This window comes from Polypterus senegalus, chromosome 15 (assembly GCF_016835505.1).
Source record: "Polypterus senegalus isolate Bchr_013 chromosome 15, ASM1683550v1, whole genome shotgun sequence".
Taxonomy (NCBI): Eukaryota; Metazoa; Chordata; class Cladistia; order Polypteriformes; family Polypteridae; genus Polypterus; species Polypterus senegalus.
This window is the reverse complement of record NC_053168.1, coordinates 30,929,381-30,945,942: the sequence shown is the minus strand read 5'-3', so window position 1 is coordinate 30,945,942 and position 16,562 is coordinate 30,929,381. Positions and strand designations below refer to the sequence as shown.

Sequence of the window (16,562 nt, the reverse complement as noted above, 5' to 3'; positions counted from 1 at the left end):
TAAAACTCTGCCTTCAGAAGCCCTTGTAAGAAACATGCTCTGTGCCAAAGCAACCACAATGTTAATTGTATTTCATTTTCTCAAATTTCAGATAAGGTAATACATCAAGATTTAATATTCTAAGTAGTTAGTGTATTTAAAACTGGATTTTTGCTTTTAACCAATGTAAAAATGACAGTGGAAACAAAATTCTACAGACCTAACTAAACTAATTAACTTAAAAAAATGTAATAATTACCTCAAGACATATTCATCCCTATGGTATGACAAACCTACAATAAATAAGCTTTGGTGTAACCAGTGGTCATTACAAGTCAGGTATCAACTTGTGCAGTTCAGGAAAGATTCACGTGTGATTAGTACAAAATAAAACTCATGAAGGAACATTGAAAGCAAATCTGAGATAGTCTTAAAGGTTAAAAAGTTTGGAAAGCTATTCAAAAAGGTATAACAAAACCCATTATAAAGAACACTATAATACAAGTTTATGGTGAACAGAGAGTCCTCCAAAAAAGTACACAGGTAAAAAGGCACCTAGTTTGGAAAACCATAAAGAGAATTATTTCATTTGTAAAGTGCTAAAAAAATAGCTACATAACATCTTCCCATTTAGGTGACTGTTTAAACATCTAAGACAATTCTGGAAGGAAATTTATGAGTTTTCACTTATTAATGCAAAAAAAAAAAATGCCTACACAACACAGCACCTTCCATAGCTGCAGAACCAGTCACAGCAGGTTGCATTTTAGATAATAAATAGCTTAAAAATGACCTAAACATAATTTGTTTATTAATTATACAAGACATGAAATCTGCAGATCACAGATCTGGAATATCAACGGACAGGCCTAATTTGATATGCTGTTTTCCCAACAGTGTAAATTAAACATTGACAATCAAACTTTGAAAGCCTCCGTTATTTTCAAATGAAAGGACTGAGCAATCACTTTCTTTAAAAATGGCAATAAAGTACATAGAAGTCAACCATCTGATTAAGGGTGCAGAGCCAATGTGATCTCAATTTACACAGGCACAAAATGAACACAATCAAACACAGGATAATTGAATTTTAGGATTCAATTTTTTCTTATTTCAAATTTCAAAATTACATAACAATGACTAACCAAGAATTTAACTTCATATAAGCACTGGGTGAATAACTGTTTTTTTAGCTTCATTTACTAATATAACCAATCATTTTTTATCTTTAGTGCAAGGGTGTGTAAAGCAGGAATCAACCCATGACAGGACTTGAGTCCACTGTTATCAGATGCTGCAGTACCATTCATCTATACTAATAAAAGGCAAAGCCCTCACTCACTCACTGACTCACTGACTCATCACTAATTCTCCAACTTCCCGTGTAGGTAGAAGGCTGAAATTTGGCAGGCTTATTCCTTACAGCTTACTTACAAAAGTTGGGCAGGTTTCATTTCGAAATTCTACGCATAAGGGTCATAACTGGAAGCTATTTTTCCCCATATAATGTAATGGAGTCTTGAGTTGGAGATGGCCGTGGGGGGAGTTTCGTGTGACATCATCACGCCTCCTACGTAAGTACGTAGAGAACAAGGAAGAACTCCAAACAGCGATGAGCACAAAACGCCATTTCACAATTGAGAAGGCAGAAAAACATTATGAAGCAAATGATGCATACAAGCATATTCATAAGTACAGCTACTGCGGAAACAAAGCACGGCGTGAACCGTAAGTTTATATTAAATTAAGTTCATAGACAGGCTGCCACTAGCGTTTGTAATTTAGTGCCTGCCCATATAAGGCCGCCCATCAGCGGCAATCCAATACAAACACTGCCGGTAAATGTTCACGGGTGAAGGACTGTGCTTATGCAGAGGAAGATGAGATGGTCAGGGTGGTGTTTGGCACAAACTCATTGAAACTGCGAGAGAAACTTTTAAGTGCCGGGTCTTAGCTGACATTACACGAGATGGCACCAGTACAGCTGGGAACCTTCGATGCAAGAACACCAAGCTGCTCACGGAACTGACGCAGTGCACAGACAAAAGCAACAGTTCCAAAGAGTGCTGAACAAAACCGAATTACACAATTGAGAAGGCAGCAAAAAATATGAAGCGCCTTATACATACAATCATATTCATAAGTGCAGCTACTGCGGAAACAAAGCACACGGTGGAAAAAGTGAATGTCCTGCTAAAGGAAGACAGTGTAAAAAAAAACCCCGTGCATGCAGTTTGTCACATCTCAGATAAAAGGAAGACGAGCTGTTTATTGATGCAGTAAGGAACTAATCGATGAATGAAACCTCTTATCTTTACAACGATTGACAAACACGGAATGTAACTTGAACACATCCTACAAATACGAGCCTGATTGAAAGAAATAATGATAATCAAATCCTTGATGACAGCAACATTCAATAACACTCACAAAACAATTACTGTATATTGACAATCATGTTACGCTATTTTTAAAATGTTCCCTTTTCTTTTTCATAACTTCTACTTCTCCACTGCGGTACACGGGTATATATATATATATATAAATGTATATATATACCCCGATCTACAATACATACTTTAGCATAGACAAGCCACACGCTGTGGCGCAATTGTAGAGTCTTAAGCCTCTACGCCGACATTCGAGGTTCGATTCCCGAGAGGGTGTACTGACTATGTATGCAGCTACCTGATTCATTTTACCTTCGATCTCCTTGGTTTGGGACGTATGAAAAATATTAGGTTAACGCAGAATCATGTTACGCTATTTTTAAAATTTTCCCTTTCTTAGCACAAGCACAGCTGAGAAGCTTCGATGCATGTACTCCATAACGCGTTAAAAATAACGATTTAATCACACTTTCAATTCCAAGCAAACGGAACTTTTGTCAATGCATGATTTCCTGGTACATCCATTACACTGATGCACACATCACAGCTACAAAAATGTTAGAGTCGGAATAAAGCGCTTCCTACGACTGATCATTTCGACTACCCGAGCGAAGCCTTGATAAAAGCATGGTTTTGTGCACACTGAAAAGCAAGCAAAATTAGATGCATTACAGAAAGCGGACTTTGTGGCTCTTACTGGGGATCATTGGACTTCCGTGACCGTTAGTAATTCTAAATACATCTAATTACAAAATGTTCAATGATCACACTGTTTTAGCCTAATGTACAAAATAATTTTGGCTAATGTTACTCAGAGTTTAAAGAGTAAGCTGGTCAAATTACCTTTTATGTTTCTGACTTATTTTTTAAGAAGAAAACTGCACTTTATGTTGAAATTTTGGTTATTATTATTTAAAGACAATACTATTCTGAAAATGTACTTAAAGTACTTAAACTACCACTTTATTTTTAAGTCTGCCCAATTTTAACCAGGGATGATATTTTTGTTTCTGTTTTGAATTCAAATGCAGTTTAAAAGCTTTTTTTCAGAAATTAAAACAGCTTCAGTTTACAATATTCATGTCCATGTCTATTATTTGATTCTGTCGCCCACTAAAACCGCTTTTAAATTAAAAAAAAAACATTTGCGATTTGGGGCAAATTTACGTGTGCGATTACATACGATTAATCAAGATTAATTCTTACACAGCCTCTAATTAATTGGATTAATTTTTTAATCGAGTCCCACCCTAATATATATATATGTAGATATATATATGTAGATTATATATATATATATGTGTATATACAGTATATATGTAGATATGTATATGTTGTATATACAGTATGTATATATGTGTGTGTGTATATATACAGTATGTGTGTATATATATATATATATATATATATATATATATATGCCAGCAACACTCATGACAATGACAAAACAATTACATTGTCAATCATGTTACGTTATTATTAAAATGTTTCCTTTTCTTTTTACTTCTCCGCTGCCAATCGCAGGTATTTTGCTATATATATATATATATATATATATATATATATATATATATATATATATATATATATATATAATATAAATAGATAGATATGACAACAACACTCATATCAATGACAAAACAATTACATTAACAATCATCTTACGTTATTTTTAAAATGTTTGCTTTTCTTTTTCATAACTTCTTTAACACACTACTTCTCCGCTGCGAAGCGCGGGTATTCTGCTATCTATTTATAAATGCAAGGATAGTTTACCCAAGGATTGAAAGAATTATTATGGTAAAGGCTTCAGATCAGCAGTGTTTGTTTAACTGAGCCACTGCTAATTACCTCATAATTTCAATTAGTCAAAAATTTCCACTGTTACTTAATTGCCCAGACATAGTTCTCTTTGTGTCAACTACTTTTCTCTGATATGAAGGGCTAAGCTGTGGTCATTATACCACTGTGGCAGATCTGCTACTTTATTTACATATGCAGTCTTTCTATTAGAACATTAGAACATTAGAACAATCTTGACGAGAGCAGGCCATTCAGCCCAACAAAGCTTCAGTCCTATCCACTTGTTTCCTCCAAGAAAACATCAAGCTAAGTTTTGAAAGTCCCTAACCTTACTGTCTACCACACTACTTGGCTTATTCCAAGTTTCTATCGTTCTTTGTGTAAATTGCTATTGATTTGCCCAATTATTGTTGCATCATATGCAAATGTAAAGGTTTTGAATGTTACTACTGTATATTTGGCTGCATAGTAATGGATGACAACAATAAGCAAATTCTGGCAGTTAAGACAGCAGCCTGAAGGGTTCTTGTCTTTAACATCTGCAAGGATGACGTTAAAGACAGGGTTAGGATGTAAGGTTAGGGGTAACCAATTATAGAAGTTGTGTCGACCCATTAGGTAATCCAGTTGCCAATGGGTCTGGGATAATCCAGTCAATTTGCGCTTATACACTTACTTAAGGTTAAGCGGATATTCCAAGCACAAAACCTTAAAGCCTAATTATTCTGTGCTTGACTGCATACTGTAAGTTTCCACATTTCTGTATAAGATGTACAATCAATGTACCAGGAGACAGTGAATCATCATTATTAGTTTTCTGCTTGTAGTCAAGTCCTTGTCATGGAAAGGAAACTCAAACATTCCATATCTTGTGCCTTTCTTTTCACACTCTGGTACATTCCGTTCTCTTTAAATAATATCCAGAAATATCATTCACGGTTTTCAGTGCAACTTTTTTCCCCCTAACCTTCCTTTAATGATATTTCTTACCAGCTTTTGTGCCTAAATACATGTCCCACCTATCTCTTCTCACTTGTTTAAAGTTTTCTAATGAACTCTTCTCAGTACCTCCAGATTACTCACTTTTTCTGTCTGACACTCTCTCTCTAATGTTTTGCAAAATCACATCTCTAATGCTTTTAAATGTTTAAGTAATGGGGATTGTGGAATAGGGGTGAAAAAGAGTGCAGGCAGGGTGGAATGGGTGGAGAAGAGTGTCAGGAGTAACCTGTGACAGACAAGTATCAGCAAGAGTGAAAGGGAAGGTCTATAGGACAGTAGTGAGAACAGCTATGGTATATGGGTTAGAGACGGTGGCACTGACCAGAAAGCAGGAGACAGAGCTGGAGGTGGCAGAGTTAAATGCTAAGATTTGCATTGGGTGTGACAAGGATGGACAGGATTAGAAATGAGTACATTAGAGGGTCAGCTCAAGTTGGACGGCTAGGAGACAAAGTCAGAGAGGTGAGATTGTGTTGGTTTGGACATGTACAGAGAAGAGATGCTGGGTATACTGGGAGAAGGATGCTAAGGATAGAGCTGCCAGGTAAGAGGAAAAGAGGAAGGTCTAAGCAAAGGTTTATGGATGTGGCGAGAGAGGACATGCATGTGATGGGTGCAACAGAACAAGACGCAGAGGATAGAAAGATATGGAAGAAGATGATCCGCTGTGGCAACCTCTAACGGGAGCAGCTGAAAGAAGAAGAAGAATATCTGTACTCCTTAGCACCCAAGTCTTTGTTCATTAAAGTAAAGCACTCTGCACTAGTGCTTTATCTATCAGATTTTCCAGTTCTCTATTCAGTCTGCAGGTGAGGGGAATTTGTTTTGTTGAAAAGACACACAGCAATTCTTGAATTAACTTCTTTCTCACAATAACTGTCTTTTATGGTTACGCTTCCAAGATATTTAAAATGACACAACTGGTCCAATACCTTTCGGTTAACTCTTACTTGCAATTTATCATCTTTATTCTTTTCCAATCATGATCACTTACATCCATTTTATACTAATTTGTAATCTGAAGTCCTCTAGTTCAGTACTGAGCCAAACATACTTTGTAGACCATTTGTTAGTCTTGCTGTGATTTCTTGATGACCTGTAAATATAATAGTTTTCATCATTGTTCACCAACTTTTATTTCTATATCCATATTCTCTAGGACTTTTCTTAATTGGTCCCAATTAGGCACTGAAAAAATCAGAATTTCTTGAATTTTCCAAAAAGTTTGACATTTTGTGAGATTACAAGATAACCACCAATTGGTCAAATTCCACTAACATTGTACCTGATTAAAATTAAAGAAGTCTGTGATTATCTGTGCAGGTTAACAAATACATTAATACACTGGATGGTAACCACAAACACAAGAGTTTGAAGTGGTAAAGTGAATAAGCTATGACAGAAATGCCATCAAATTTTATCTTTGTTCAAACAATACTATAGTCAGAGAACAACTGCACACTAAACCGGAATTTCAGGATGATGTGAAAAGATGATTCTTAAAAGTTACTTCATTAAGAGATAAGAAGTAAACCAGTGAAGAAATGGCAAAAATCATGTGGTGCCAAAGTCATGTGAAGAAGTCTAAATGGTCTTACAGAAAGGTAACAAGCAATTTATACACAGATAAAACCAAAATATAATAATTTCAGATGATTTGCGATGTCCCAATTGGGAATCGGGTACCTCCTATTGCTCCTTTGCTACACTTTTTTTTAGAAAGCAGTGTTGGAAGGAAAATAGTCTGCTTGAACTTAGAATCCAAGCATGTATCTATTCAGTTTCTTTTCAAGAAATATATTCTGGTTAAATCTGTTGCATTTTTAAATTTATTTTGATCACAAAGAATTCAACAGTTATCTATACAAGCGGAATTTAAAATTAAAACATTAATTTTTAGGCCGAGCAAGTCTAAAAGTTTGCTCATTTTCGTTCGAGATTTCAAACATAACATCAGTTCTGCCCATTTTTGATGTAGACTAGGAATGACAAAAGAGTTGGCTCCTGTTCCTCATGGGTGAGCCAAATATTTGAATTGATCATTTAATTCTTTTCTATTTTGTGATGAACCAGTATTTAAACTAAATTGTGTCTTCACAGCAAGTACCAGAATTAAAATAGAATAATGACAATGCGTTTAATGTACGCCACCATATGGCAGATAAAAAGAGAGCAGTTAGAAAATACATCATAAAGCCAGATGTAAAATGTATGGTGAGCTTCTAAATGCAAAATATCTACATGTGTGTATGTATTTTTTCTGCCAGCTGTGTTCTTCTTGTTATCAATACCATCCATACTATAAAGACATGAAAGTGTCAATAAGAGAGGCTCTGAAACAGAGGGATACCATACAGAGCTATTGCCTGCCTTGCACAGTGTTGCTATAATCCATTAAATTGTTGTATGCAGAAAGCAGGTTCAGAAAATGAAAATGAATGGATAGATGAAAACATTTAGCAAAGAAGGTTTTCAAAAGTTCATCACCTTTACCGTTAAACTATTTAACTCAACAAAAACACGTTTATACTTTGTACAGATTAAGGTCAATAATTTGGCAAATGTATAGGTGGTGTTCACGTGACTTATTATTATACTATTATGACTTCTGCAGGATTTAACATGCTTCACTAGGTGGAGTAAACGATAATCCTCCAGTTAGGCTTGATTTTTTTTTTTTAATGTCTTGTATTTAAAATGTATTGGCCTGCAGTAGCCGTCATTGCTGCTTCATATCTCCAAGTACAACTTCTCCCTGGGTTCATGTGGATTTTCTGCAGTCACTCAGGCTTCCTCCCACATCCCAGAAACATGCTTCATGGGTTAGCTGGTGACTTTACACTGCCCCAGTGTGAGTGACTGTGGGTATGTATGAGCTTGTGCCCTGCAAAGACCTATCATCTCATCCAGGGATGGTCCTTGATTTGCACTTTTGCTGAGAACCTGAGCAAGCAGCGGCGGTGTCCTCACCTTGTTCCTGCCTTGTTTCTTTACCACATTCTTCGTATTTTTCCCCTGACATCCTCTTCATTTTTGAATTATAATTTCAAAAATTAACAGCAAAGCTGAAACAGTGGTATGTATGCGGATAATGCGGACAACATTATGAGTGCTGCTATGCTGCTTGATTTTCATACACTACATTTTAAGCAAATGTTCAGTTTGTATGGAGGAGTCATTTACAAAAATATGAATTTAAGATGTAAAATTAACATGTTTGTAATTTGATAGGCGTCCTCAAAAAAGTGCTCATGCATTGAGCAGCATCATACGTCTCATTTTCAAATCACAAAACTGATATTACTATTTATGATTTAGGTGTTCATATTATAAATATTCGGTTTTCCTTCTGAGTGCCTGTAGGTTGAGGCTTCAAAACAGATGGCTGTTAATTGGCGGTCTGAACCTATGGATGTTATTTAACTTTCCTGTGCTGCAATTGGAGGAAAAAAAAAAAACACACATAAAACCAGTATATCACAACGCATAGTGTTAACTACTGAAATACACCCAAAAATGTCTTTGTAAAATAATAGTAAGGTAAAGTACATTTTTTGCTGTTCAAACTAGAAAGCCATGTACAATGGTTTATTTTTACATATGTATAAATTGTTGCTTTCACTATCAAATAGTGTAAAGTTATTTAAATAAGTTAAATTACTGGCATTTCAAACTTCAAAAAAGTGCAAATCAATCAGGTGCCAAGAGAGCAAAAAAAAAGTGCTATAAATGGTAATCAGCCAGATCCCAATTGGCATAGACCTTTAAAAACAATAGTACTAATAGTCACTGCATTTGGATAATTTCCATTTGTTTATCTAAAAAGATAAAAATAGTGACATACAGAACCAAAGAAAGATAAGTGATTGTGTAAATAGAAAGTATTACTGCCAGTATCACCATATCATGGTATCAGTGTGCCAGCATCACTAGCTACTTCAGAGAATAATTTCTGAATGAATGACTCACTTAAATGGGAATAAGCAACAAAAAACAAATGATGCAAAGCAACATTAGACTTCAATCTTTATTTTCATTTGTTACTGCACTAATGGGGTATACAAAAAATGTATACAAAATTATTGTCTGTCTGTTATAACTTCATTGTTATCACTCTTTAATTTAATATTGTTCTTTATCAGTATGCTGCTGCTGGAGTATGTGAATTTCCCCTTGGGATTAATAAAGTATCTATCTATCTACTGACAAGAGGGATGAGACAAAGTTTTGAAGTCGGTTAGAGAACAAGCAAAAACCAAGGAAATGTTTATGATTTTTGCCATACCAAATTGTCTCTACTGGTACACCTGGTCAATATTCTGGCAGTGGATGTGGAGGTGGCGTACACCTACAAGTACTTGGGGGTCCTCATCAATTAAGTGTTGATCTGGTTTGAGAACACAGAGAAAAACTGTATAAGAAAGGGCAGAGCAGGTTTTTCTTTCTTAGGAGACTATGTTTCTTTAATGTGGGAAGTGACACCAGTCACATCTTCTATAGCTCTGTGATGGCCAGTGCAATTTTCTACGCTGTGGTGAGCGGAGCTAGTAACATCACGTCAAGAGAGACCCATCAAATTAACAAGCTAATTAAAAGGGCAGGTTTAGTTATGACCCACTCTGGACCCCCTTGGAAGTAGTAGCAAAGGAGAAAAATAAAAATGAGTGCCAATACAAACAATGCTGTACACCTCTCTGACACACTAACACTGAAGACTTTCAGCCAACGAATTATTCAAAGGCTATGAGGGATCCTTTATATCAATGGCAATACAAATGTATAATACCTCACTGTGACTGTCAAGTCAAAAGTTTTCTTTCTTTTTACACTTTTCTTCCTTTTTAGTCATTCTGGTGTGTATTCAGACTATAATGTGTTTGTATATATTTATCTACCTATTTATGTATTTTCATTTATTGAAAGGGCTCCTGGAAATACCCAAGTTTCCTCCTGAAGAAAAATAAACTTCTATCTAAATAAAGTCCTATCTAATAAGTTGATCACTCCATTCCTGACCAGTCAATAAAAGTATCTATTAGTTTTATTGCATTCAGTATAAATTCATTCTCAGTATTGTATGGCACAACTGAAAGAAAGGGGAAAAAACAGCAAAAGGTACTTGTGTACTAAATGGATGGCATGGACAGCAGTTCCTACCCATTCTAGTGTTGGGCTCCGTGGGGGAGGCGCCCCTGTTGCCTAATTTTTGGAGTTTAAAATTATTAGACCGGCCTACCACAACCACAAATACTAACCTTAAAGTTAGTGATGGTGGAGCATAGTTGCCTATAGGTCCCTAATGTTAATGTCCCCTTTGGGTGCCTAATCTTAACAACGAAAATCCGATTTGCGTCACGATAATAGAAAAAGGCACTATTCATCAGTGCCGTTCGTTTAGTACACAAGTGCCCAGCAAAGTTTAAATTATCAATCCATTTTCTAAGTCAACTCATTTCAAAACAAGGTGTATGTAGCCAGAGTCTGTACTGGCAACACTGAGCACCAGGCATGAACCCACTCTGGACAGAAATACAATCCAGTACTGGCCATATTAGCACACAGGCCAATACTCACTTGCACTATGCAAAGATATAGCTGCCAATTATTAGCATGCACATCTTGTGAAGGCAACTCTGGAGTGGAGTACCCAAAAAAAACTTTCACGGACACATTAGAATCTAGTCGTCTCAACCTGATGCACTCACAGATGTGCTAAAAACACTGCAGCATAATGACCCTGTATTTGATATACAGGGTGGTCCGGATCTAATTATGCAACTTTTAATACAATGCAGGAAAACAATACAAGACAAAAGAATCATTCAAAATATCTTGTAATAAATGAAAATGGACTTACATTGAATTAATTCACTGATTTCGCTGCCATCCATCAGCAACAAATATATATATTTTTTTGTGAATTGCCTATATATAAACTTAAGTTATAGAGTATTAAAAATTGCATCATTAGATCTGGACCACCGTATATATTGTCTGAAGCAACAGAAAACGTGCTTACTTAACTCAGGTTTATGTCACTCATGAATCTCAAATGAATCAGTTAATCTAGATACAGGAAATTGATTACTTTTTAAATTATATGCGCTCACTGTGAAATACGCAAACATAACATTTTATGACCCACAGAAACCAGTCCAGAAATCTGGGATGCTGAAGCCTAACCCAGCAGCATCAGGCTAAAGGCTGGATGTGACATCACAGGGGAAACTCATGCCAACATCCAAAAGGGATCAACTTTGAACTACCAACTAAGCAAACAGAAATCTCTTTTGGATGGAAACAGAAAGTGTTGGGAGTGCCCTGTGAGAATGCACAGGATCAACCTATATATTATAACCATATATGGTGCTCAAACTCAGAACCCTAGGTCCATGAAGCATCAGTGTTAACCACTGAACCACCCTGTTACCCAGAAGCTCCAGTTTGAGCAAGTGTGGCTGTCTTTGTCAAGAACATGCACCCTTAATGTAATCTACTGTCTACTTGGTTCAGCCCCCTACGTCCGAGGATTCCGAATAAAACAGCACCTTATAATGAAGTCTAGAAACGTAACGTTACTACGTAATGAAAAGCAAATTGGAACACTGCGTTCGTTTAAGTTTTTAATACTGTAATTCTCATACTACATTTATTTGATATAAAACACAACATGAGGCAATTAAATAAATACTGGAGGTATCCAGCAAATACTACCACTGAATAGCTAGGAATTCAGAAAATGAATGAATGAATGGTACTGAACAAGGCTATCCAGTACGAATTGTCATTAGTTGTACGTATAAACAGGCAATTACTAAGAAAATACAAAAATAGATATATTGATAAATGTAAATAAAAAAACATTCGCAAATTACATGGGCTCATGCACTATCATATGAATGTCTCCATCATCATTATTAATAAAACGGCGTCTTGCAGCACTAAACGATTCTTGCATGGGAGGACACCATTAACTTGTCTCATTGACACATCATCAAAAGAGACAGGAAGCCAGACGGACCTCGGTTGCCTTTAATACTTGAATGTCATAAGTCGCATAACTATATGAGCTGCCAATCGCATTTCACTAATCCACAGCCTCGGTCATTTTATCTTGGTGTAGCAGTAATTTAGAAAACCTTACTGACATTACGTACCCCCTTGTTTCTTCACACTGCCGTTGCTATTTACTTGAGAAGAAACGCTGGGTTTCTTTCCTTTCCTCATGTTCCAATTTCTCAATGAATTGCTGCCTCTCTGTCGTTTCTCATTGCAAGTTTTAAACGATTACCCGTACACGAGTCATGAACCCACTGTTTTACAAGTATTATATGTATTACTGAAACCGCAGACAACCTTCACTTCTGCGTTCAGCTGTTACCCCTTACGTTATGCGTTTCAGACTCAACCTAATATTTCCTTATGTGGGTTGAGTCTAGAACGTTAGCCGTCGTTTCTTCTAATTTGATTGGCTATCAGTAGCCAAGAGCTCTTGATTCCGCGTTTGATTGGTGAAAACGTCTTTCATTCATGTCATTTGGCCAAGCTCCTTTGCCTTTCTCGGTTGGAATTATCCAGGATCACCTCATGTTTTCCTTAAATATACATCTAACAAAACACGTATGAATTAAATGTTATTATTGCCAATATCATTTTCTTTTGGTTTTGAATTGCCGGATTTTTTTTTCGTGCGAAAATTACATATTCTCCAGATCGAGTGTATTGATCGGCTCTGTCGCCACGTATGTTCAGGACTCTGGCAGTCTTGATAGCTCTCAGTGCCTGGGTTTTACATCTTAGACGGTGCATTTTTTCTCAAACAATCTAACAGACAACTACGTCTGGTCAGTGGCACCTCTGAATTGGGAGAGGTGTGTGAGTATGTTTTTTCTGTACATCGGCATCATCAGAGTTGAAATTGAAATAAGTGAGTTAAATGAAAGGATGCATGGATAGTCTCAGTAATTGATCTGTTACCTCAAATGAAGATTGTTGAATATACAGTAGAATATAATTATGCAACGCTACCCAGTTTCTTATACTAAGGAATCATTCTAGTGCCTGAGGATTCTATTCATCTGCTATATCCTGACTCTATGGATATAAACTTTACTCAAACTAAGTGTGGTTTATAGTTTTTAGTTTATTTTTTTTAAGTGTGGCAAGTTTTAGTTTAAAATTCACAAAAAATACAATAAAAGAAGCATGAAGTAATGAGGTGTGGATGCAAAGCACATTGTTTTTATTTGAAGCACTGGATAAGCACTTGCAAGGCAAGGAGCAATATTGAACAGGGCACCAGTCTAATTGTAGGTTAAACCTATGCACACAAACACATCTTTGCAGAGCTGGATTAGAATCTCCAAATAATCTAACATGCACCTGTTTATAATATGTAAATTCAGATGGAGCACCCAGAGAAAGCCATGCAGATACAGATGTAATATATAGACTGTGCAGGCCATGTCTGGACCTGGGATTATTACCCTGCAGCAGTGCTAACAACTGAATCACCTGCCTTCTGAGTAATAACATAAGTTTTGTTACTAGATGGTTTATGGCATCTATTTAAAATATGGATTATGCTACTAATTTTGGACAGGTAAATTGAATGTTTTTTATATGTATTCAGCTTAACCAACATTGACTTTAAAGGTGTCTGCATGCTGTCCAGCCAAAGGATAGCATGACAGAACAGCTTATCCAGTGTGTCATATTAGGTGGTGGGTATACTTTGATGGCATGACTGACCAATGTTAATACAACATTTTCAGACTCACTCTGGCACATGTTGGATCTCCTCTCTTCTTGACTGTACTTACCCTTGACCTGGACATCTCATCCTAAATAAGCAAGAAAGACTCCCAACTAACATGAGGAATCAATAACCACTAGCAGTTATTTAAGTGTAGGTTAAAAATTATGAGACATATGACTTGAAAGCAAAGAGAGTGCAAATTGATTTGAATAAGTGGTTATTATTTAAGTGAAAAAGTCATACCAAAGACAGACACGAACTATTAACCAAGCAAGGAAAACATACTAGCAAAAATTATATCAAATAAAGTCCAAAAATTGACAACAATAGAAACTTTTAAGCAATGCAGATCAACAACATTTGTAAAATGTAATGTAGTTGTATGAAAACAAATAATGGATTAAAATAACATTTTGTGCAGATATTTTTTAACTAGAGATGCAATGTAATATGGTAGTTAGTGCTTCCACCTCAGAAATCCTACACCTGAGGTTCAAATCTCACATCGGGTTGCTGTCTCCCCAAGATTATCTAGTAATCTCTATACTGCAAAATTTATGGCAGTGACGTTGTGCCAGATATTTAGGCTTCTAGCATTTCACAGTGCTAATAACTATGCCAGTTTGGTTTGTGGAATTTATCTGAGTTATCATGTCTATGGACTTACATCCTCTCACATACACATACACACAAAAATCAGAGAAAGACATCACTACAAAATTAGTCACATCATGTTCAGGGATGCCTAAAACAAATGAATTAATTAAAAACTAGAACTCAAAATTTAAACCCTGTCATATACATTATATATTGCATTTAAAAAATATAAAACAATGTACCAAGGGAAAGTAAAAGTGAATTTGTGTTTTAGATGTAATTTTAATAATTAACCATTTCATTAACATGAAAACTCTTCTGTCTGTGAGATTGTGTATTAATAAAGGTATTTGATTAATACAATTAAGCAAAAGTCACATTGACATTGAAACAACTGAGAGCAATGTAGAACAGGGGTGTTCAGATAGATTTGTTTACTCAGTTATGTTGACCACTTTTATAAGTTGCTTTGGATAAAAGCATCTTCCAAGCAAATAAATGTAAAAGTAAATATGACCTGAGGCCAGATTGTTAGAGCAAATACTCTTTGTGTCAGACTTGACTATAAACCCTGCCCCCCAACCGATACACACACACACAGACACGCACACACACACACACACACACACACATACAGACGCTTTAACTGCCAGACACCGCCATTCACTCATGAAGGCAATGGTGTCTGATCACCTGCCATTTGTCCTAAATTCCACTTGCATTTGAAGGGGACTCCCGCTTCTGACCTTAGAATCAAAAGAATCTAACTTGGAATTATTATTTACTTATTTCATTGTGAATTGTAAGTCTCATACTCTCACATCAAAGTGACAAATGTGGAGTGAATTATTTTATTTCAGTATGACTTCTCTTTGATGCCTCACGTGACTTGTTAACATGAATTCAGCACCTTTCTCTTTTACACTCTGCATGTTCCAGATTTCATAGATGTCCTGATAATTATAGATTCTCCATAATTTTAATATAACTCAAAACAATGTGTTGGAGGGTGGCTTGGGGTCAGAGAAGTCTTGTATGTACAGTAGAGCTACATTTGGCCTGCAGACTAGCAGATGATCCTGAATGTGGTGGTCAGGACTCAGTTTCCCTAGTGCAAATCATGTCAAAAAGAATGTTTTATAGTGGTCATGCTCTTACGTTCCAGCCCGAGATAAAATATTTTATTCCTAGAGTATTCATCATTATTTTTATTGTGTTTAGAGAGACATGGCAACAACATGATAAGCTGGGTCCTCCAGGTTACCCTGTCCTCAGGAAGATCTTCAAACTTAGCTTGGGAAATGTTAAGATGCTTCCATGTCATCTGACAGAAATAACTCTTCCAACATGTCCTGAGTCTGCTCCTGAATCTTCCCCCAGTAGGCTGTGCCTTGTATATCTGTCAGGGAAGCCTATGCACAAACTACCTCAATGGACTTCCCTAAACTGATGGAAGCAGCAGCAGGTCCTCCCACATTGCTAAGCTCCACATCCTATTACAGATAGTGAGCTCAGCAACTTGCACAAGAACCTCATTTTGGGTGCTTGTATTTATTAAAATCATATAGTACCTTGCACACAACAAAGAAGATGTGAACCACATGAACACATCACAGTAGTGTATGTTTTAACAGAGTATCTCTCTATTATAAAAAAAAATGAGACATGATCTTTTGAAGTGAGATCTTTTGAAGAGAGACAGAGAGACACTTTCACGTCCCGTGAGGTTAAGTCATGTCATACTTACAACCTTTGGAAGCAATCCCTTGATACACATGCGGAGCAGGTTAGAGATAATGGAAATAGGAAAATTCGAAAGTCTCAAAAAAAGAAGAGTAAAGATCACATTAGCGCAAACAAATAGCAAATATTACCTGGTGAAATAGCAGAACAGCGAAAAGAGATAGAATAGTGTTTGAGGATGTCTGGGGGAGAAGAGAGACAAAATGCAGATGACACGGCACAGCAGCAGCAGCAAGCCAGTGCAGCTGATCGAGCAAAGAGGAGGTAAAGCAAAAGCTGCATTTGTTTCC

At 36.3% G+C, this 16,562-nt stretch overlaps 1 protein-coding gene across 2 annotated transcripts in view; it reads right to left on the bottom strand.

Moving 5' to 3' along the window:
* Positions 1–12,588, bottom strand: part of zgc:63863 (uncharacterized protein LOC393372 homolog) — an 87,000-nt gene extending 74,412 nt beyond the window's left edge. For both annotated transcript variants that reach the window (XM_039736929.1, XM_039736930.1), the window contains exon 1: positions 12,332–12,588. In XM_039736929.1, the coding sequence (XP_039592863.1) occupies positions 12,332–12,401 (70 nt within the window). In that variant the 5' untranslated portion in view covers positions 12,402–12,588. The remainder of the gene's footprint in view (positions 1–12,331) is intronic.
* Between the last annotated feature and the right edge of the window lie 3,974 nt (positions 12,589–16,562).